Genomic DNA, 23,859 nt, shown 5'->3' on the forward strand with positions numbered 1-23,859 from the left:
GCTTTGGAAGGGGAGAACCTCTGCTGTAACACAGCTCTGCCTGTGGAGCCTCAGTCACTCCTCTTCTCCCTCCCATCTGAGGTTATCACACTGTCCCATGTGTAGTTACAAACACTCACTCTCAACTGGAGAGAACACATTTGCATTGTTCAGTCATGGTACAAATATGAGTATATTTGCCCAGCTTCTACTTCCGGTGGTGTTTAGTCTCCGAGTTTAAAATGTCCAGACATGTAATTCTAATTGATAAATATTGCACAGTCTGACCATCACTGTCCTGAAACTTAGGACATGGGTGATCATGAGACTAGAATGATAATGTGAACAAAGCATTATACTGCATGTTCAATGCAGAGAAAGACATAAAACATGGTGACAAAAACACAACTACAGTTTAAAATGCATGCATAGGAGCACAGGATGAGGAAACAAGGGCTCATGGTAAACTGGACAGAGATAGCAAACAGCACAATTTCATATGGGAGGCATCAACACAAGCCAGTTTCACTACAGGCAAGCTGTTACAAAAAAAGCACTGGATCTTTCCTGTTCCGCTTGTCTGAGCACATATTTAATATACATTTCTCTAAAACCCATTCATTCATAAGAAAACCCATAAAATTAATGGATAACAGCAAAGGAAGAATCTAATTTTGGATAAGGAATCAGTGTCCCTCATTGAATTTCCTAGTTAAATACTTAGAGAGTGTATTATAGTGTACATCATTCATCAATATTTGTTAACAGTTGATGATTGAAGATGTGTGATCATTAAGATGTGCAGAGAACAGAGTAATTAGGGGAGTGTACTCCACTTAAGAAGTTAAATTATACCATCTTATACTTGTCACTGAATTATATTAATTACTTAATATTCATTTTGAATTTTTTCCACTAAAACATTACATTTTCCGTAGTCAAATGGTATGAAATATACTAACCTTAATGCTCTTACCATTGAAGAAGGGAAATATGAATGGTGTCCAGGACACTGGAGATGCTCAGCAATTTTGTTGATTGAATATGGTTGATTGAATAAATGATAAACAGTTTAAATCATTTAATAAATATAAGGTAAACAAAAGAGCCTATCAAATAATTCCCACTTTCACAAACATATTACAAATAATCCATGTCTTTATTGGTTCTCATGCTGTAAGTACCTTAGTGACAATACATATTAGAGGGGTCATGAAACCTTGGGTAACCTCTCTGTACCACAGTGTAAGTTTCAGCTATGAAGGCTGGTTTAGGCCATTTGCCTGAGAGAGTTCCTGTGCGTTAGTTTTTGGAAGGCTTCCTTCACTTCCTTGTTCCTCAAGGTGTAGATAACAGGATTCAGAGCAGGCGTGACCACCGTGTACATGAGTGCCGTTGCTTTGTCTGATGCTGGAGTGTGTGCAGTCTTTGGTTGGAGGTAGGTGAACAAGGCAGTGCCATAGAACAGAGACACAACCAGGATGTGAGAAGAGCAAGTGGAGAAAGCTTTGCGTCTGCCGGCTGCTGAGGGGATTCTCACGATGGTCACCAGAATGCGCGCATAGGAGCACAGGATGAGGAAACAGGGGCTCATAATGAACAGGACAGCGAGAACAAACATCACAGTCTCATTACGGGAGGTGTCAACACAAGCCAGTTTCACCACAGGCATGATGTCACAGAAAAAGTGCTGGATCTCTCCTGTTCCGCAGAAGGGCAGAGTGAAGATCCATGTGATCTGGGCTGCCTCCACCACGACCCCAGTGGTCCACGAGGCTGCAGCCAACTTGAGACACACTGGAGGGCCCATCAGGAGCGTGTAATGCAGAGGGTGACAGATAGCTATGAAGCGGTCATAAGCCATGGCTGCCAGCAGGCAGCACTCTGTCAGTCCCAAGATGCTAAATACGTACATCTGGGCTGCACAGCCTCCCACGCTTATGGTCTTGGTCTCCACAAGCAGGTGCACCAGCATCTGAGGCACCACGCTGGTGATATAGCACATCTCCAGGAAGGAGAGGTTAACCAGGAAGAAATACATGGGTGTGTGCAGGGCAGGGGTGACCCTGATCAAGCTGATGATGATGAGGTTTCCTCCCACTGTGAACAAGTAAATGACTAAGACCAGCACGAACAGCACGGGTTGTAACTCTGCCAGAGAGGAAAATGCCACAAGTGTGAATCTGGTGCAGAGGGACTGGTTTCCACTCATCCTCGGCCCTGAGCCAGACCTCTGTGGAGACAGCAGAGAGGGCACCTAATATGTGAAGGAATCCAGACACCTAGCCTATGTCTCGATGGAACTCCGAAATAGGAGCTTTCCTAGGATCACAGGTCCAACATGAGAACCTCTCCATAGGAAACCCTTGGATACCTGGCTAAAGCTTTCAGCACAACTGCCCAATTTCAATGCATGCAGACTTTCTTCCTGATGTGGAGTTTTGGATTTTCACAGGAAGTTAGATAAAGTAATTTCTTTAAATGACATAATCTGATTTTTTATCTTATTGTTATTTTAAACATATGTGCACATTATACACATTCCTGTTATGATGTATATGTATGCATTGGTTTTTAATTCATTTTTCATTTTTAATATACTGAGTTTTATTTTTTCCATTACAGCTGGATAACAGTGTTTTGTCAATTTTCTACTGTATAGCATGCATTCTAATTGTAAAGGAGTCTCATGAAACCCAAGTGTCTCAAGGAAGATATAGAGGAGCTATATTCAGTTCTTCTGGATTCCACAATTTTTGTTTAAAGCTACACTTAAGGTTTAGGAAGGGGGGATAGTGCTAGTCATTCACCTATTCATTTCCTTACATATTTTCTCTCCTTTGATTTGAAACAAATGAGGCCATAATTATGCCACTAAAATTCATCAAAGTCAAAATGAACAATCTCCTTTCCACAACCCCAGTGCCATTTAAGAGGAAATTTTGGATGGGAGCACGTACCTAGAACCACAAGGCAAACTTTCTGTTTCTGGTTGGGCCTCTAGATGTCCTGAAGTTCCACCTTATAATATGAGGCTATAATAGGCAGTGTTTCTACTCTGACAAGAGGCCGTAGGGATTGCATCCAGTGACCGGTTTAATTATGTCTCAAGAGTATTTGTTCCAAAGCAACAATGATGAACATTAATGTAAATTTGGTTTTCATTATTTGAATGCATTTTCCATTGGTAATCTATTGCTTGTTAGATACATCACTTAAACATCAGTGGGAAAAACTAGAAGTTAGAATGGTTTTCCGTCTTTCAGTTTACATAATTATTGAACTGTATGGATATCTGCCATAGCCCTTGTCTTGAAGTTTCTCAAATGGACACTGACAGCTCAGGTTTGCATGATATCATTAGACCCAGTGCAGGGCATAAATTGGGGTCTATAACCCCAGAGTAGCATTCAATTTATTTTTACAGGCATTCTGATTTCTACAGTGATTCTCTTTGAAGCACGCTCAACCTGCTCAATATGATTTGGTGAGCTTGAAGCCCCCACCCCCTTCCCATCTAGTGTGAGAAGCAGAAGGGAAAAAGCTCATCATGAACCTGCAGTTTAACAAGTACAACTGTTCCAACTTACCTCACACCCTCCTCAGTCAGCTTTATATACAGGTGGCTGCCACCCCAGAGGTGGCTGGGGTGATCTTCTGTCTTTTTAGGAAACCCACTTATTATTGGCTCATCCACAATCTTTTCAGAATTTAAAGACCCTCTTTCCTTGAGCTTTGTCCTCTTCTGGAATGGCTAAACAAGTGAAAAAGGTCCATTCCACACATGTCCCATCTTAAAAACATAGTTCCTGTGAATGTAATGTTAAATTTACTTTATGATTTTAAAGAATGCTTTAATAGTTAAAAAACAATGATAAATGTGATGTCAGATTGTATCATGTTGGGGGTCTTGTGGAGGTACTGACTACTGAAGATTCTGGTGCTTAAGAAAATCAATCTGGTCCCTGGGAGAGATGTTAAGTAGTCTTGATGTGGGGGAGCTGTGTTGGGCACGTCTCCCAGAAGCAGGCATGGACTGGGAGGCATCTCATGGGTGTCCATATCTTTCTATTATGTAAGCTTGAGATCTGCACACGTCTTTTTCCTTCCATGTTTTTTACCATGGGGCACCTTTTGAGGTTGCTTTTTAGGAGCCTCTCATTCTTCTAAACCAAAAGTTGGTGTGTGGGAAATGGTCTTTTTAAACTTTTACCTTGGGGAAGAACTCTTAGAAGCTCAAGCAATAAAATGGCACCCAAGTTTGGTAAAGAGATTTCTTCCGTCTCGTTTCCTGGGAATTCATCCTCACTCTGGAATCTGGGAGAACTTGAGTCACAAGCATGGGTTTCTGAATTGTTTGGTAGTAAGTAGCAAGAGCCAGTCTTTTCCAGTTGGATTTGCAGAGTAGCGAGTGTTTTAAAATGAGGGCAAAGCAGCAGAAGCGTTCAGACCGTCTGTTACGACGGACAGGTGTTAGATTAATGCGCTTGCGTGTGTTGTGTGTGTGTGTGTGTGTGTTTGTATGTGTGTGTGTGTGTGTGTGTGTGCGTGCTCACAGGTGAAGTATTTGTTGTGTGGCTCAGAGATAACTAAGGGACAACTTTGGAGGAAGAGAGGGTCTGGTGTTGTACAGCTCTGCCTGTGGAGCCTTCAGTCTCTCCCCTCTTGTGAGTTTCCTGCCTATGGTCTGAGGTTGTCACACTGTCCCATGTGTAGTCACAAATACTCGCTCTCAACAGGAGAAAGCACGTTCACGTTGTTCAGTTATGGTATATGAACATGTATGCTCAGCTTCCACTTGCAGTGGTGTTTAGTCTCTTGAGTTTAAAATGTCCAGATGTGTTCTTTCCAGGTGTAATTCTATTGATAAATATTCCAGACTCTTACCAGCACTGCCCTAAAACTTAGGGTGTGGGTGATGATGAGACTAGATTGACGACATGAACAAAGCTTTATACTGTGGACTCAGTGCTGATAGGACAGGAAAATTGGCGACAGATACAACCACAGTTTAAAAATTAGGTAGATAGGGAAGAACTTGAATAACAGGGTCATGTATTTGTCATTGGGCGGTAAATACATATGTCTAATTTTTCTTTAAACTTCATTCATAAGAAGAACCAAAATACAAGTGGATAAATCTAGTTTTGGATAAAGAAGGTCCAGTAACGTACAACATGACAAATAATATTATGCATGAAAGTTGTTAGTAGTTTTAATTCTAAGATTTGTCAACATAGGAAGTTTTTTTTCAATTTCTTTCATTTTGCATCTATGAAATGATGGCTGTCCACTAAATTTTTTGTAGTAATAATTTAATGATTACATGCAAGTTATTCATTATTCTATATGCCTTTAAGTTTATAAGGTGCTGAATGTCAGTTATGTATCAGTAAAACTGGAACAGAAAAAAATGTATCTGTGTTCCTCACTGGACTCAGAAGTTAAATACTTAGAGATGTGGTATATAATATACATCACTCATATGCATTTATTAACATTGATTACTTATGATGCATGATTATTGAGATGTATAGAGAGCAGAATAATTGAGAGAGTACTCCTCTTAAGAACTTATTCTAACAGCCTGTGTTTGAAACTAAAATTGTGTTAATTACTCTGTATTCATTTTTAATTTTTTCCACAAGAAGAACATTCATTTTCTACAGTAAAATGATGTGAAACATACTAACCTTAATCCTCTTCCGACTGAAGAAGGGAAATATGAATGGTGTCCAGGACACAGGAGATGCTCAGCAATTTTGTTGATTGAGTATAGTTGATTGATCAAATGATACACGGCTTAATGACCCTACAAAATAGTTGTCATTTGCTTAAAGACATTGTAAGACATAGAACAGATCCATCTGCCTCTTGGTTCTCATGCTGTAAGTTAGTATGTATTGGCAGAAGGATCATGAAACCCTACCCTCTCTGTACCATAGTGTAAGTTTCAGCTATGAAGGCTGGTTTAGGCCACCTGGCTGAGAGGGCTCCTGTGCGTTAGTCTTTGGAAGGCTTCCTTCACTTCCTTGTTCCTCAAGGTGTAGATAACAGGATTCAGAGCAGGCGTGACCACCGTGTACATGAGTGCCGTTGCTTTGTCTGATGCTGGAGTGTGTGCAGTCTTTGGTTGGAGGTAGGTGAACAAGGCAGTGCCATAGAACAGAGACACAACCAGGATGTGAGAAGAGCAAGTGGAGAAAGCTTTGCGTCTGCCGGCTGCTGAGGGGATTCTCACGATGGTCACCAGAATGCGCGCATAGGAGCACAGGATGAGGAAACAGGGGCTCATAATGAACAGGACAGCGAGAACAAACATCACAGTCTCATTACGGGAGGTGTCAACACAAGCCAGTTTCACCACAGGCATGATGTCACAGAAAAAGTGCTGGATCTCTCCTGTTCCGCAGAAGGGCAGAGTGAAGATCCATGTGATCTGGGCTGCCTCCACCACGACCCCAGTGGTCCACGAGGCTGCAGCCAACTTGAGACACACTGGAGGGCCCATCAGGAGCGTGTAATGCAGAGGGTGACAGATAGCTATGAAGCGGTCATAAGCCATGGCTGCCAGCAGGCAGCACTCTGTCAGTCCCAAGATGCTAAATACGTACATCTGGGCTGCACAGCCTCCCACGCTTATGGTCTTGGTCTCCACAAGCAGGTGCACCAGCATCTGAGGCACCACGCTGGTGATATAGCACATCTCCAGGAAGGAGAGGTTAACCAGGAAGAAATACATGGGTGTGTGCAGGGCAGGGGTGACCCTGATCAAGCTGATGATGATGAGGTTTCCTCCCACTGTGAACAAGTAAATGGCTAAGACCAGCACGAACAGCACGGGTTGTAACTCTGCCAGAGAGGAAAATGCCACAAGTGTGAATCTGGTGCATAGGGACTGGTTTCCACTCATCCTCGGCCCTGAGCCAGACCTCTGTGGAGACAGCAGAGAGGGCACCTAATATGTGAAGGAATCCAGACACCTAGCCTACGTCTCTATGGAACTCCGAAATAGGAGCTTTCCTAGGATCACAGGTCCAACATGAGAACCTCTCCATAGGAAACCCTTGGATACCTGGCTAAAGCTTTCAGCACAACTGCCCAATTTCAATGCATGCAGACTTTCTTCCTGATGTGGAGTTTTGGATTTTCACAGAAAGTTAGATAAAGTAATTTCTTTAAATGACATAATCTGATTTTTTATCTTATTGTTATTCTAAACATATGTACACTGTAATACAGACCCATTACTGTTATGTGAGTTATATATATATAATATTAGAATGAATCTTTCTAATTGTAAAGATGTCACATAAAACCCAAGTGTCTCGAGGAAAATGTAAAGCCACTGTATTCTGGTCTTCTGGATTCCACAGTTTTTCCTGAAAGCTATACATGTTAGGACTGGGGTATAATTCTAGTCATTTACCTATTCGTTTTCTTCCCTATTTGATTTGAAAAGGATGAGATCATAAGTAGGCCACTAAAATCCATGGAAGTCAAACTAACAAGATCTCCTTTCTGTAACCCCAATGTCATTTAAGAGGAAATTTTGAATGGGAGAACATACCTAGAACCACAAGGGAACTTTGTGTTTCTGGTTGGGCTTCTGGATATCTTACAAGTCCAACGTATAACATGGGGAAAGAACAGACCGTATTTCTGTTCTAACTAGAGACCATAGGGATTTCATCCAGTGCACAGTTTGATTATGTTTTTCTCAGGAGGAATTTGTTCCGAAGCAGCAATGATGAAGATTAATGTAAATTTGGTTTCCATTATTTGCATTTTCTATTGCTTATCTATTGCTGTTAGTTACATCACTTAAATTACAATGGGAAAACTAAAATTTTCTCAGTGATTTTCATCTTGCAATGCACATAATTACTGAACTGTCTGGATATTTTCCATAGCCATTGCCTTTAAACTTCTGAAATACACAGTGATAGGTCAGGTCTTGTGATGTCGGTAGACTCAGTATAGGACACAGAGTAGTCTCCATATACCCACAACAGCATTTACTTCGTTCATTGTCTATAATTAAATTTTAATAAATGCACCTAATTAGGGAAACAAAGTTTTTTAGATACTACATTTAAATGAGATCATATGGTATTTGTCTTTATATGTATGGTTTACTTAGCATAATGCCCCCCAGTTAAATCCATGTGGTCACAAATGGCAGGATTTCCTTCATGTTTTTATGGCCAAGCTGTATTCTTCTTTAACATTGGTCTTGCAATTATTTTTTTCATAGAAAGTGGTAGCCTACAGAATTGGAGAAAATACTTGCAAACCATATATTCAATAAGGATATCCCAAATATATAAAGAACTCAGGCAATTCACTAGCAAAAAATAAATTCATTTAAAACATAGACAAAGGACCTGAGTGTCCATTTCTCCAGAGGAGACGTATAAATAGCCAATATGTACATGAAAAGGTGCCCAACATCCCTCCTCACTGAGATATCATTTCATATCTCGTAGGATAATGATTATCAAAAAGACAGAGAGAACAAGTGCTGTGGTTCCCCTTGTGGCTCAGCAGGTTAGAAACAAGACAGAGTACCCATGAGGGTGTAGGTTTGATCCCTGACCTCACTCAGTGGGCTGCGGATCTGGTGTTGCTGCAAGTTGTGGCCATGGGTCGCAGATGTGGCTCAGTTTCAGTGTTGCTGTGGCTGTCGTGTAGGCTGGCAGCTGCAGCTCTCATATGATCCCTAGCTCAGGAACTTCTGTATGCCGCAGGTGCCACCTTAAAAAGTAAAAAAAGAGAGAGAAAATAAGTGCTGATGAGAAAAGGGTATCCTTGTGTGCAGTAGGCTGGAATGTAAATTGGCACAATCATGATGAACAACAGTATGGGAGTCCTCAAAATGTTTAAAATAGAACAACCAGATGATCCAGCAGTCCCTCTAGTGGGTATATAGTGAAAGGAAACAAAATCATTATTTCAAAAAAAAAAAAAAAAAGATCTGCACTCGCATGTCCATTGCAGCATTCTTTGCAGTAACCAAGATATGAAAACAACCCGAGTGTGTATCTTTGACATGTTTTTAATAGTCAACTATTGATGTCATAAAACAAAATAAATTGCTGATTCTATGTTTTTCTATTTAATCTCCATCTGGACTCTGTGTTGACTGTTTCTCAATCTTTGCTGACTAGTTCTGAAACCAGGGAAGAGGATTAAAAATATGAAATGTGTTCAGCTGGCCCTTGAACAACAGAGGTTTAAATGGCACATGCCCACTTATATATGAATTTTTTCAATAAGTACCTGCTACATACCTACAACATGATCCTCAGTTGGTTGAATGCACAAATGCATAACTGCAGTAAATATGGAGAATGGACTTATGTGAAGTTATCCAAGGAGTTTTGACTTCCAGCAGGGGAGGAGTGGTGCTCGTTATCCTCTGTATTGTTCAAGGGTCACTCGTATGGTTGGGTATAGGATATTTAAAAATGAAAAGCTCTCTCTCATGCTGTTTCACATATCTTTTTGCCCTGAATAACTTGGTAAGAGCCACACATTTGGTGAAGTCATGACCAGATGAGAATGAGCCCCACCCAGTTATAACAACAAAATACAGACTTCAGTTCTCATGGTAATTTCTTATATCCTTCTCTAATCTCATAGAACATGCGTTTATGAGTGGTACTGAACACAAAAGACTTGGAATGAAAGAGTGGAAAATGGCAACAGCATTTTCTAAGGCAGAAAAGAGTATTTAAAGGAGTGATTACGTATACCAAATATTTCTGAGAAGTTGAGAAAAAATAGATTTGTGTCATCTGTTTATTTTTAGCTACACACTGGCCAGTGCCAACTTCAGTAAAAAATACTTTTGAAGGAAAGGTAAGAGAAAAAAACAGATTCAAGTTATTTATGAATAAATAGAAGTTGAGAAATGGAAAAAAAATGGAAACAACATGTTGGAGACACTTGCCCATGAAAGGAGCAAGAAAGACAGAGTGATTGATACCGAAGAAAAAAATAATAGCTAAGACAAGACTACTTATGATTGTTGTTCACTGTGTTTTTAAGATGAAGAACCAGGAGCATATTTGTTAAATAGATTTGAAGGAGTCATCTAAAGTAAAATCCCTACGTATGTCCCCTGCATACACACTTTGAAAATAGAATGGCATAACTTTATTTTTAGGGTTACTAATTGGCCCAGTTTCAGTATTGTTGTATCTTAGGGAACAGAGAGGCCCATGGAGAGAAGGGAATAGCCTGTCAATCTATAGAACAGTCACATTTCTCAAGTTTCCGTCTTCTACAGGTGCAGTTCGTGGTACCCCAAAACAATTACAGTAGTAAAAATCAGAGATCACTGATAACTATTCAGCACAATAAAATGAGATATGCTTGTATAGTTACAATATTGTATATTATATTCTCAGAACTTACTTATCTTATAACTGGACATTTATATCCTTTGCCCAACATGTCCCCATTCCTCCTATCCACCACCCTGCCTCTGGAAACTATAATTCTATTTTCTGTTTCTATACTTTGGCTTTTTAAAATTCGGCATATAAGTGAGATTGTGTCTTGACTGCAACCTCGTTAAAAGTTCCGAGACAAATATCCCCAGATAAACTGTTCCTGAACTCCAGAACCACAATAATTGTGAGGTAATCATTATTTATTATTGTTTTAAGTATTGAGGTATTTAGTTACAAGAATTTCATCAAATGAGAATTCAAACCATATAATTGGGAATCTGTGTCTCTTTTACCTTTCAGACCTACTGTGCCTGCCACCTGGTAGGTGAGCCAACAAATCTATAGGTAAAGAATCATTGATTTGTTTCCAGGAAAATTCAGAATTATAACAACCATTAAGAATTCTCAGGCAAAATAATTAAGATGGACTACCCACAAGATGGCAGTAATACATAGTCAGTGAATGCCTTGTATAATCTGATTTTAGGAATTACTTAATAAAGAAGTGAAATACTCTTGAGTGGTAATTTGGACGTCTACACAGGGAGCTATGTTTTACCTGAATTTGGTGGGGAGGGGTAAAGATATTCATTTAGGAACAGGTAAGGCAGAAATAACTCCATTGAAGTTCACTTCATCTTTAGATCAAGGGGTTTTCATCATCTTCTTCTTGAGATCTAATAAAAATTTTATTTAAAAATTTTGAAAATGAAGCAAAAGCCTGAGACATGGGTCAGTAATGCACCATCTTTAATGCTGATTTTTCTTGCCTGGTGTTACAAATATATCCTTCATATTATACATATTTACAATGTGTATCTATTTCTATATTTACAAATATGTAATTGTACATGTTTACGACTATTTATTACATGAAATAAGGTATGCAAATTATAAAATGCTGATGAAAGAAATCAAAGGTGACACAAACAGATGGAAAGATATACCATGCTCTTGGACTGAAAGAATCAGTTTTGTCAAATGGGTATACTCACCAAAGCAATCCCTGGATTTAATGCAATCTCTGTCAAGTACCAGTGACATTCTTTACAAAACTAGAACAAAACATTTTAAACTTTCTATGAAAACACAAAAGACCCCAAATAGCGAAAGCAATATTGAAAAAGAAAAATGGCACTGGCAGAATCAGGCTTCCTGACTTCAAACTATGCTCTAAAACTACAGTTATCAAAAAAGTATGCTGATGGCACAAAAACAGAAATATAGATGAGTGGAAGAGGATAACAAGTCAAGAAATAAACCCATGCACCTATAGTCAACCAATCTATGACAGAGGAGGCACGAGCATACAGTGGAGCAAGGACAGTCTCTTCAATAAGTGGTGGTGGGAAGACTAGACAGGTAAACATAAAAGAATGAAATTAGAACATTCTCTAACACCATACACAAAAATAAACTCAAAATGGATTAAAGACCTAAGCATAGCCCAGATACTATAAAACTCCTAGAGGAAACAGGCAGAACTTGACATAAATTTCAGCAAGGTCTTGTTTGATCCACCTCCTAGGATAATGACAATAAAGACAAAAATAAACCAGTGAGATCTATTCAAACTTAAAAGCTTTTGCACAGAAAAGGAACCATTTAAAAAATGAAAAGACAACCCATAGAATGGGAGAAAATCTTTACAAATGGAACAGCTTTCTAAGGATTAATCTCCCAATTATAGAAACATCTCATGGATCTTTATATTAAAAAAAAAAATCCAAAAAACCCAATCGAAAAATGGACAGGAGATCCCAACAGATATTTCTCCAAAGAAGACATACAGATGGCCAAAAACACATGAAAAGATTCTCAACACCACTAATTATTAGAGAAATGCAAATAAAAACTAATGAGGTACCACTTCATACCAGTCAGAATGGCCATCATAAGTAAGTCTACAAATAAATGCTGGAGCGGGTGTGGAGAAAAGGGAAACCTTTTCCACTGTAGGAGGGAATGTAAATTGCTACAGCCACTATAGAAAACAACATGGAGGTTCTTCAGAAAAGTATATATAGAACTACCATATGATGCAGCAATCCCACTCTTGGACATATATCTGGACCAAACTTGCATTCACAAAGACACATCCACCCTTATGTTCATCGCAGCACTATTCACAGTAGCCAAGACATGGAAGCAACCTAATTGTCCATCAACAGAGGACTGGATAAGAAGTGGTATATATATATACAATGGAATATTGCTCATCCATAACAAGAAGGAAATAATGACATTTGCAGCAACATGGATGGACCTAGAAATTATCATGCTAAGTAAAGTAAGTCAGGCAGAGAAAGACAAATATCATATGATATCACTTATATGTAGAATCTAATAAAAATGATACAGAAGAACATTTAAAAAACAGACTCTTGATTTCAAAACCAATCTTACAGTTACCATATGTGAAACCACTGGCAGGAGAGAGGCATTCGGACAGTGGGAAAAACCTATACACACTACTGTATAACACAGATGACGTAGCACAGGAAAATACCCTTAATAGCTTATAATAAGCTATAGGGAAAAAAGAATGGATATATTCATAAGTATGACTGATTCACTTTGCTCTACACCTGAAACTAATACAGAATTGTAAATCAACTATACTCCAATAAAATTAAATTTTTTAAAAAAAGAGAAAAATAGATCAATTATATGTTACAACCTTTTCTTTGAAAACATTGCATATTCATTTTACTTAATTATTATTTTGTTTTATTTTGTTTTTTAGGGCTGTCCCTATGGTGCATGGAAATTCCCAGGCTAGGGGTCCAGTCAGAGCTGTAGCCGCCACCCTACACCACAGCCACAGCCACTCCGGATACTAGCTGCATCTGTGACCTACACCACAGCTCATGGCAATGCTGGATCCTTAACCCACTGAGCAAGGCCAGGGATTGAACCGACATCCTCATGGATACTAGTCAGATTTGTTACCACTGAGCCACAACAGAAACTCCCCATTTTACTTATTTTAAAGGTAGATATATCGAATTGAAGATTAAAAAAGGGATTTTTAAACTATTATACCATTGCTATTTAGTTCACTTAGAAAATAAAGATTAAGACATTTTAATTTCCACAAATGTAGGAAGCTTCCCTTTTACTTTTCCAGAAGGAAGCAAAATTAAAAGTAGTAACATTTCCTATTTAGCTATTTGTTAAATCTGCTTTTCATGTATACTTTAAACTCATGGGGCTCTTTTGAGGGTTTTTGCCCTTTAAAGATTTTGTTAAACTTTTTGAATCATTCTCACTATGCTAATTTATGACTTTTAAGTTATCTTTATTATGAGTTTGTTCTACGACAAAAATAATAAAATAACAAGAAGATTCCCTGCAGCATTGTTAGCTCATTACAAAATACTTCAAAGCAGAATGTTCTGTCTCTGCCCACTAAATTAAAACAGCCTTTGAAATTCCAAGGATAAAATATTCTAAGAATTAAAAATTTTTTATCTCTTTATGGCAATAGCCATGTTAATATTATAAGATATTGCTTTCATGGAAAAATATATGAATCTTGGTAATGTTTCCAATTTTCTCATAGTGAACCAAATCAATAGTCAAACTATTGAAGGCATAAAACAGCAATACAGTACATGCCAGTTATCAGCTTAACTTGCTTAGTTTAATCATTTAAAAAGATCATTATTAGTAAAATGCATGTTTGAAGTAATACCATTTTTAGTGAATTAAAAATAAAGTTCAAAATAATGTAAATTTCAAGGATGTGGTAGAAATTCACTCTATCAGTTTTGGACCAAAATCTACTCCACAAAAAAATACAAAAACTTTTTCAAGGAAAGCTTAAATATATATTTCTCATATTGTCATGGCCTAGCAATGTGTGAAATCCCAGGGGATTGACCAGTGTGGCCTATACACCCACCACAAATATCTATTAGTAAGAAATGCATATGGAACTGCAGCCATTGTGATTGAAAGGAAATATAAAGTTGCGTGAACATTCGATATTCTCTCCTATGAGGTAAAGCAGGTATTTAATTGGCAATGGTCCCTTCTATTAATATCCCAGGGATCATTTCCCTAAGGCCCGTCGCATTTTTAAAATATTGTTCCTAGGATATACCCACCACTTAATGCCAGTGCAAAGCAGCTAGTCTGAGCTATTTGCCTAATTCTGACCATTTTAGTTACAGATTTCAAGATCAGTTGACAGTTCTCACAAAATACTAACTTACCTTTTAAAAAAGGCGTTAAATTTGTAATGAAAGAAGTATGGGGTTTTATTTGGTAAGATATATCCGGCTACAACTTTATGATTTGTTTCTCAGTTTCTTAAAAAGTAGTTTTATTCGTGAATCTATGCATGACGAAAAAGTTTTCAGGAAAATAACTATAGGTGTTTACATGTGAAAGAAGGAGTAACTCGATGCTTTCTTAAAGTAAAAGCAAACAGAAAATAGTAGAGGTTTTGTCTAGAGAGCTATAGAATGCTAAAGAAGAGAGTACTAAGAAAACATGGTTGATATTTAAGAAATGCTGTGGATTATAAGCATACAAAGTATTTTCAACTCAGATATTGGGCTTATTTGCTCTCCAGCTTTTACTAATTTACATTTTGGGTTGTTAGAAGTGCTGTTCCAGTTAAAAAACTTTTTTCCTTTTTTTTTAAAGGCCACACCTGCAACATATGGAAGCTCCCAGGCTAGGCGATGGAGAATCCAAGCTGCGTCTGAGGCCCACACCACAGCTCAGAGCAACGCTAGATCCTAAACCCACTGAGCGAGGTCAGGAATTGAACCTGCATCCTCATGGATACTAGTTGGGTTCATTTGCGCCGAGCCACAGGGGGAATTCCCACTAGTCCGGTTCTTAACCCGCTGAGCTACAATGGGAACTCCTAGTTAGAGAAATTTAATGATGATCTCAGCTTTAGGTTGTACTCCAGATACTGATGATGTAGTTGCATTAATGTGTAATCATTGTTATGAGAAAACAGATATTTGTGAGAAAGCAGCTAGAATTAGAGATAAGGCATGTTTTCTAGAAAATTTTGAGGCTGGCTTGCTGAATGGGAAGTGAAAAAAACTCTTTGGCCTCATTAGGGCATAGCCAGTTAAATTAGTGGACTTCAGTAAATGTCATTAAATTATTAAAATTATGTTCATCAAATGAAAGAGCACATCCTATTCTTTATAGCAGTCATGACAACTACAGTTTGCAAGTTTTTATAACAGATATTGGTAAATCTGTGGTAGTGACTGCAAATCAGTGCTAATGGATTTTATTTATTTTTTTTTGGAGGATTTATGCAAAGTAATCCGTATCCTATTTTTTAGGATAAAAAAAGTATCCTATTTTTCAGGATAGTGAGAGACTGAGAGGGATACTTGGAGTTGCATTCTGTGACATTATAAAGCTCTAGTTCTCCAAAATCTTACTGAATTTAAAGTTTCCATGCAAGGTAGAATATGTACGATGCTAATTATCAAATAAAGGAATGACAGTTTTCTATGATAGCCTTGTTTGCATCTCTGTTTCACTTTGTTTTGTGATCTTCTGTTGGCTCACCCTCCTACACTCCCAGACTCTACTCAACACATGTTATTTTTATCAGAGTCACAATGCAGTGGGAAGCAGAGCTCTTTTGATGGATAGAGATTGAAATGAGTGTTGGAAGGAGGACTTCTACTGCAAGTCAGATATATTCAGGATTTTGCCTTTTTTTAAAAGCCCAACTCAAGTGATATGACTATACCTATGTGCATAGTAAGAAACTGGGGAAACCTGGGCCCAGTGAAATGAAATTATAGTCCATATTGTGGAACATATGGTGCCATGTCCAAAATCACATAAACTAGCAGTCCCACGAAAGCTATGGAAAAGCACCAAAATCGTAAGTACGTGATGCTTATGTGTTTGCTTATGTTTATTTAGTAAATTTTCCTCATGTATACATACATGTGTATGTACATGTGTGTGTACATAGAGATGAATCTATGTGTGTGTGCGTGGTGGATGGAGTGGTGTCAAGTGCACTCCATTGAGTAGAAACAAGTCATTTATGTCATCTGAGACTAGAAAAGCTAAACTAGCCCATAATTTATCTCTTTGCGTCTGCGGTATATTTTAAGATGACTCTCATTAGCTGTCTAAACTCTTTCTACTTGATCCTGAAACATAGCATGCCTCCCGATGATGAACATGAGCTGCAGGCTATGATTCCAGATGAGAGAGAAGAACTGCATGTAGGTGGAAAGCAACTAGTAGGCTTCATGCAGAGAAAGAATTTCTTTTCCTCCGGCTTGGTCTCATTGTAAACATTCCGCTTCAGAGAAATAAAATGGTAAGGACAATTGAGAATAGAGATGCATTTATGGCTTTTCCTAATATATTTGGGGTTATATTTAAAGACAAGCCTTTGGTGCACATACTTTGGTTCTTAGAAGTAAGCTAGTCTATCTAAAATATGATTTGTGAAAATCACACCCAAGTGACTCAATTTATTCTTCTCGGCTTCACAAACAACCCTGAAATGCAAGTTTCCCTCTTTGTTTTATTCCTGCTCATCTATTTGGTCACTTTGTTGGGCAACTTCCTTATTGTCACCGTTACCAGTGTGGATCCTGCTCTTCAAACACCCATGTACTTCTTTCTCAGAAACCTGTCTCTTCTTGAAGTCTGTTTCACCTTGGTCATGGTGCCGAAGATGCTGGTAGATCTAGTGTCCTCAAGGAAGAGCATCTCTTTTGTAGGCTGTGGTGCCCAGATGTACTTCTTTTTCTTCTTTGGCAGCTCAGAATGTTTCCTCCTCTCCATGATGGCTTATGATCGCTTTGTGGCCATCTGTAACCCTCTCCGTTATTCAGTCGTAATGAACAGGTCGCTGTGTTTGTGGATGGCTCTAGGTTCTTGGATGTCTGGTGTTCCTGTCTCTATGCTGCAGACAGCTTGGCTGATGGCCCATCCTTTCTGTGGACCAAACACCATAGATCACTTCTTTTGTGATGGGCCCCCAGTGTTGAAACTAGTCACCCAGGATACAACCATGTATGAAATGCAAGCACTTGCCTCCACACTGCTATTTATCATGTTTCCCTTTTCCCTCATTTTGGTCTCCTACACCCGTATTGTTAAAACCATCTTGATGATGCCCTCTGCTACTGGCCGCCAGAAGGCATTCTCCACTTGTTCATCCCACCTCATTGTGGTATCCCTTTTCTATGGAACGGCCAGCTTGACCTACCTACGACCCAAATCCAGCCAGTCCCCTGAGAGCAAGAAGCTAGTGTCATTGTCCTACACTGTCATCACACCTATGTTAAATCCTATCATCTACAGCCTGAGGAACAATGAGGTGAAGGGGGCAGTTAAGAGGACTGTCACTCGAAAAGTCTTACGGAAGTTAGATGTGCCTTGAATTCTCCTGTGTAGGATTTCTGTAAGCAAAGTAGGAGCACCAGAACCCATGAAAAAAAGCTTAAAAGGAGTGGGGAGTTTGCTCTTATTTTGTCAGGGTCAGTTACCGTGATGGGTGAACCTTATTGTCGCCGTTGGAGTCACACTTCATGTTGGGATAACTGCAAACATCTTTATGAAGGGATTATTGACAAATCGTGGGGCAGCTCATATGATGGAAATTCCGTATCTCTTGAGCTGAAGGGCAAGGAGAAGAGGTATTAACTGGAGCCTGGAGAAAAGTAGTCATCTCAGCCTAATTCTGCTGTCATTCTCTCAAATGTACTGCTGGTGCATGTTCTTAATCAAACCAAAACTGGGACGGAGTGCAAGAGTGTCCATTGATGCCACATGTATGGGATAGGCATCTGGAGCACAAGTCAGAATGGAAAGTGATGAAGAGTAAATGAAACCATCTACCACAAACCATTGTATATTCTGCAGCTAATGTGATGCAAAGACTAATCATGTAATGTGTTTTGAATGAATTTTGAAAAGAGATATTGAAAGGTGGAGATTTGTAATTCCCAAGGATTCATGGTGCAAATTCTTTATATCTGTGCCTGGTTTAAATGAGGTTACTTAATAAAATAACCTTAGTATTAATATTTGGTGATATGACTTTGGACTTCTTTGATCATTGGATAAAACAGCCATTAATTTGCAGTAATCAGCTATTGGTTAGCATTTTTTTTATTTTACTTTTTTTTAATATTTAGGGCCACACCCATGGCATATGGAGGGTCCCAGGCTAGGGGTCAACTAGGAGTTACAGCTGCTGGCCTACACCATCCAAGCCACATCTGCAACCTAGGCAACTCTCAGTGGGATCCTTAACCCATTGAGCAAGGCCGGGGATCGAACCGGCATCCTCATGGATACTAGTTGGGTTCGTTATTGCTGAGCCACAACGGAAACTCCTGGCTACTGCTTAGAATTTAAGCATCACACTTCGCTTGACAATATTGTAAAAGTGAAAGAGTAAAAGTTAATAATAGCTCACAAGATTTATCACGTTACTGCCTTCAACAAATGCACTTGCTGTGACCCAAGAGATAAGTTCTAATACACATTTATTCTTTATGAAAGACAAATTAGGATCAGAAAATTAATTTGGCAAGCAAAGAGTTATTGAGAGGTGGCCACAAGAATTTGATTACAGACCCTTCTGAATTTAAAATCCAGTATGTTAACCTCTTAAAAATCTCTGGTCACATTTTCGTCATGTTATGTCCCCACTTACATGGGAATTTCAGGCATGAAATTGCTTTGAGACAACAGAGAAGACCAAATGAGATTGAGTCAGTTTAATTTTGGAAAATCTCATATTTCCACAGGGTATACTGGCTTTGAGTATGCAATTTATGTGTAATGATATCAATTACTCTAAGTCTTCATTAGCCCATGTTTTTCTTGATTGTCCAACTTTCTCTTTAAGCAGTAACAACCCTCAATCATTCTTTGTCAATTTTCAGGAAAATTTAAAAATCATTGCAGGTTTCCAGCTTGTGACAACTATTTTGGTTTGTGATTCCCTGAGGTTTGTATCCATTGAATGTAATGGGAGTTTGGGGTAGGAAATACTGGTTCCTTAAAATCTTTCTCCTTCAACAGCCTTTTAATTCCACAAGCCCAACTGAAATATTTTGAAATTAATATTGCTAAGTTCAGTGCCCATCTGGTAAGACCGTTGCACTGGTTTCTTGCTAGTTATGTGTGATTCATTTGGAGGCCGTGAGATTATAAACTGAAGCGAGTAGTGTTTAATTAACTAGCATATAAAACATAGACTGAAATAAAACAAACAATATATGAAAAGAGCTTAAGGGAACACCTGATATATAGCAAGCACTATCTGATGCTTGGCAGTATTCTTGTTAGAATAGCTTAGAAAATATAGAGTGGGCCCCACATATTAAAGGATGTATTGTGGTCAAGCAGACGTTATCTTCTGATTGAAATGTGAATTAAATTCTTCTTATAAGATGAAAGCAGAAAAGTTTATAAGTCATGCATCTATCGCATATCTTATGTGATTTTTAATCCATGATTTTCTGCGGGGAATTTATAATATACTCACTGTGTGTTGAATAGTTTTATTAACATTGATGTAAATTACAGAATGGCAAAATCTTCATGTAGACTATTTTATAAAACCCTTTCAGCCTCAATTTACAAGTTGACTTTTTTTCTTTAACGTTCCTAAAGCTAATTAATGGAGTCATTATTATACCTAGAGATATGACTGAAGAGATTGATTTGGGGGAGGTCCCCTTGTGGCTCAGTGGTAATGAACCCAACTAGTATCCATGAGGATGTGGGTTTGATCCCTGGCCTCGCTTAGTGAGCAGGGAATCAGTGTTGCCATGAGCTGTGGTGTAGGTTGCAGACTCGGTTTGGATCTGGCCTTGTTGTGGCTGTGCCTTAGGCTGGCAGCTGCAGCTCCGATTTGACCCCTAGCCTGGGAACTTCCATATGCTCTGGGTACAGCCTTAAAATAGACCCCCTCCCCGAAAAAAAATAATAATAAGATTGAATTGGTGAGTTGTTCTCCCAAACAATTGCTAGCTAACATTTTCCTCACCAGCAGTAATTTCAGGATTTACTTTGGGCCAAATATTATTTTATCCTTGTTGCTGTGGTGGTATGACAGACTTTTTGTTTGTTTGTTTTAGTGAAGAAATGTCTTACATAGAGCCCTTCCTGTGTTTATAATGCCAAAGACCATTTCCAAATACGTGCCCCATATTCTTCTTTACAGGCAATTCTGGAAATATGTCCTCTAAATGTCTTTAAATTTAACTGTTAGATGTTGTCCTCAGAGACTGAATCTGGCACACATAATTGGTTGTTTAGTTTACATATTATCCAATGCTGTTACGTATGTGGGAGCTGAGGTAAGAAGGAAAAGTGATCAAATGTACCTGATATTTCAGTGTAGTCTAAAAAGTCCATCTTGGGTATATTTCAGTGACACTCAAGTCAAATTAATGAATCCAGTGCAATATATAACATAGCTTTTTATATTTTAATGCGAAGTAAATAAAACTGCCCTACAAGAGTTTTAGATTTGTTTAGGAGACATAAAATAGGAACCATTAGCTAGTAAAAACGCATTTGTGTAACGAAGGCATAAAGCAAAATTCTCAATCTCCAAAATCAATGCAGTAATAGCAAATACATGCACATTTATTTTTATTTATTTCTCTTAATGGCTGCAGCTGTGGCATATGGAGGTTCCCAGGCTAGGGCTGGAATCGAAGCTGCAGCTGCCAGCCTGCGCCACAGCCACAGCAACACTGGATCTGAGCCACATTTGCCACCTATGCCCCAGGAAGGGGAAACACTGGATCCTTAACCTACTAAGCGAGGCCAGGGATCAAACCTGCATCCTCGCGGATTCTGTGTTGGGTTCTAAACCTGCTAAACCAGAACGGAACTCCCCCCCACACATTTGTAAACTCTCATTGTAAATTAATATTGTGGGAGTTCCTGTCATGGTGCAGCAGAAGCGAATCCGACTAGGAACCATGAGGCTTTGGGTTTGATCCCTGGCCTCGCACAGTGGGTTAAGGATCTGGCATTGCAGTGAACTGTGGTGTAGGTCTCAGATGAGGCTCGGATCTGGCGTTGTGGCTCTGGCGTAGGCTGGCAGCAGCAGCTCCTATTAGACCCCTAGCCTGGGAACCTGCATATGCTACGGGTACACTCCTCAAAAGACAAAAGACAAAAAACTACATAAATAAAATTTAAAGATAAATGAATATTGATAGTGGGTATAGTGGATGTTCAAATAGTAGGGAGAATAAAATTTATGTCCAATGATGAATCACTGTGGAATGAGACCTGTAGACTTAGGAGTGAGAAATCACTTATTTGAATTTGGAATCCAATACTTCATAACAGTTTATCCTCCCTGAACTTTCACTTCTCCCCATTTTTGTAGCAAAATCACTTGAGTTTTTACTGTGCTGCCACAATTTAATGGGTTCATAAAAGAGGGCACTGTGAATTTTTATGCATCATTTAGCCTCTGGAGTCTTCATTTTATGATTCTTAGGGGAAAGTAGAAACCATCTCCTATGGAGAAAATGGGAAGAGCAGATAGACTATATTTGACCAGTCTCCCTTATAGCTAGTTTGTGGGCGTGTAAGCTAAACTCAGTTAATCACATTTTTGAATTGTCATTTACCCATGCAAAAAATGGGACAGTGAGGATTCACATGAAGCCAGTGGCTCCTCGTGTTCAGGGACAATGGAGATTGCAGTGGCTGTGGCAGGTTCCAGTGCCCAGGGCTGGGAATGCCAGCTTAAGTCATGGCATCTAGAGTCTGGTTGTGCCACAGAAGTGTGTTTATGCAACTGATTCTTGGAGCATTAATTGGGGTCTTCACTGTGGTCCTGTTTATTCTTGTATTTCCCTTCCCATTTTGTATGTGGTATGCTTCTAAATATATTTTCAGTGTTTCTCCTATGTAAATCATCAGGATTCATTTTAAGATTTTTAAACGAAGAATTCTAATGGATAAAAATCAGTCAGGAAACAAATGTCATTTCACTGAACTTATGTGTAAGTTTCATCATGGTGGCTCACATGGAAGCCTTTTGGAAGGAACACTGTGAATCTAGCAGCAAAAATTGTTGCATATGTTGGTATATTTGGGATATACTTCTATGTAGAGATAGAACCTCCACGTCATCATAAATTAGATGTGGATACTCTTCTGTGTGTGTCACTGGGGCCTCTGGAAAGGCTACAGAAACCATTTTAAGAAGGGCTTTTAAATGTGACTTTAAACACTACAATGGTATTTTTTAATTTTTAGATTAGTTGAATGTGTTTTCATAGTTTCTTTTTTTTTTTTAAAGATTTTTGAATGTGTTTTCTCTATATCCAGCCATTGGCAAATTTGGGGAAAGATGTCTTATAGATTTTAAAAATGAAAACTTTTTCAGTCAACTTTTCAAGTCCTAGTGTGCACCAGAACCATATACGAACAAGACAAAAGCAACATGTGGTAGAAGAAACACTAATCTTAGTTTTGAAAACCCTAAGATGCATATACATCATATACATCAACTAATATTTGACCAGAGAGCCAGAAATACTTAATGGAGGAAAAGCAGTCTCTTCAACAAATGGGGTTAAAAAACTGGCTATTCATATGTAAAAACAAAACTAAATCCCTAACTTACCCTGCTCACAAAAATGAACTCAACATAGGTTAAAAACTTGAATCTAAGACAATAAACCATAAAACTCTTAGAAGAAAATATAGGGCAGAAGCTTTTTTGACATGGGTCTTGACAGTGGTTTTTGGATGTGACACTCAAAGCAAAGCAAAACAAAACAAAACAAAAAATGAACAAGTTGGACTTCTTCAAACTAAAAAGCTTCTGCACAACCCAGTAAACAATCAGCAAAATGAAAAGGCAACCAGAGACGGAGAAAATATTTTCAAGTTATGTATTTAGTAAGAGGTCAATATAGTATCCAAAATATGTACAGAACCCCTACAACTCAATAGCAAAAAGACAATCCAATTAAAAATGGGCAAAGAATCTGAACAGGTATTTTTCAAAGGAAGATATTCAAACAACCAACCTTTGAAAGGTGCTCAGTGTCACTGATCATTAGCGGAATGCAATGAGATATCACCTCATACCTGTTAGAATGGCTGTTATCAAAACTTAATAGAGATAACCAATGATGGAAGGAAGAGGAGAAAGGGAACGCTTGTGAACTGTTGGTGGAATTATAATCTGGTGCAGCCACTATGGCAAACAACATGGAGGTTCCTCAAAAAATTAAAAATGCAGCTACCGTTTGATCCAGCAATTGCATATCTGTTTATTTATCCAAAATAAACAAAATCACTGTGTTGAAGATATATCTGCACTCCTGTGTTGACTTCAGCTTTCTTGACAATAGCCAAGACATGGAAACAACATACGGGTTCATTAGAGATGAATAGATGA

The 23,859-nt window shown here is 38.6% G+C and overlaps 3 protein-coding genes across 3 annotated transcripts; 1 reads left to right on the plus strand and 2 right to left on the minus strand.

Moving 5' to 3' along the window:
* Positions 1-1,249: 1,249 nt before the first annotated feature.
* On the minus strand, positions 1,250-5,639 carry LOC125130343 (olfactory receptor 10C1-like). Its single transcript, XM_047785718.1, has 2 exons — positions 5,598-5,639; positions 1,250-2,212 (listed from the first exon to the last, which is right to left on the minus strand). Exons 1-2 carry the CDS (start codon positions 5,637-5,639, stop codon positions 1,250-1,252), a joined length of 1,005 nt encoding a protein of 334 aa, XP_047641674.1.
* A 311-nt stretch (positions 5,640-5,950) lies between these two features.
* Positions 5,951-7,981, minus strand: LOC125130344 (olfactory receptor 10C1-like). Its single transcript, XM_047785719.1, has 2 exons — positions 7,868-7,981; positions 5,951-6,913 (listed from the first exon to the last, which is right to left on the minus strand). The coding sequence occupies exons 1-2, from the start codon at positions 7,979-7,981 to the stop codon at positions 5,951-5,953; spliced, it is 1,077 nt and encodes a 358-aa protein (XP_047641675.1).
* Positions 7,982-16,890: 8,909 nt separating this feature from the next.
* On the plus strand, positions 16,891-17,841 carry LOC125131772 (olfactory receptor 10A7). The gene has a single exon (XM_047788540.1). The coding sequence runs from the start codon at positions 16,891-16,893 to the stop codon at positions 17,839-17,841; it is 951 nt and encodes a 316-aa protein (XP_047644496.1).
* Positions 17,842-23,859: the final 6,018 nt, after the last annotated feature.

The sequence above is a fragment of the Phacochoerus africanus genome, chromosome 7, assembly GCF_016906955.1.
Source record: "Phacochoerus africanus isolate WHEZ1 chromosome 7, ROS_Pafr_v1, whole genome shotgun sequence".
NCBI lineage: Eukaryota > Metazoa > Chordata > Mammalia > Artiodactyla > Suidae > Phacochoerus > Phacochoerus africanus.

Bases quoted from the DNA above. Each gene is read 5' to 3' on its own strand.
- LOC125130343 (XM_047785718.1), bottom strand. From the start codon at position 5,639: ATGAATGTTCTTCTTGTGGAAAAAATTAAAAATGAATACAGA. The intron at 2,213-5,597 runs GTAATTAACACA...CTGTCTCCACAG, and splicing joins AAATTAAAAATGAATACAGA to AGGTCTGGCTCAGGGCCGAG.
- LOC125131772 (XM_047788540.1), top strand. From the start codon at position 16,891: ATGATTTGTGAAAATCACACCCAAGTGACTCAATTTATTCTTCTCGGC.
- LOC125130344 (XM_047785719.1), bottom strand. From the start codon at position 7,981: ATGGAGACTACTCTGTGTCCTATACTGAGTCTACCGACATCACAAGAC. The intron at 6,914-7,867 runs GTAATTATGTGC...CTGTCTCCACAG, and splicing joins GAAAATATCCAGACAGTTCA to AGGTCTGGCTCAGGGCCGAG.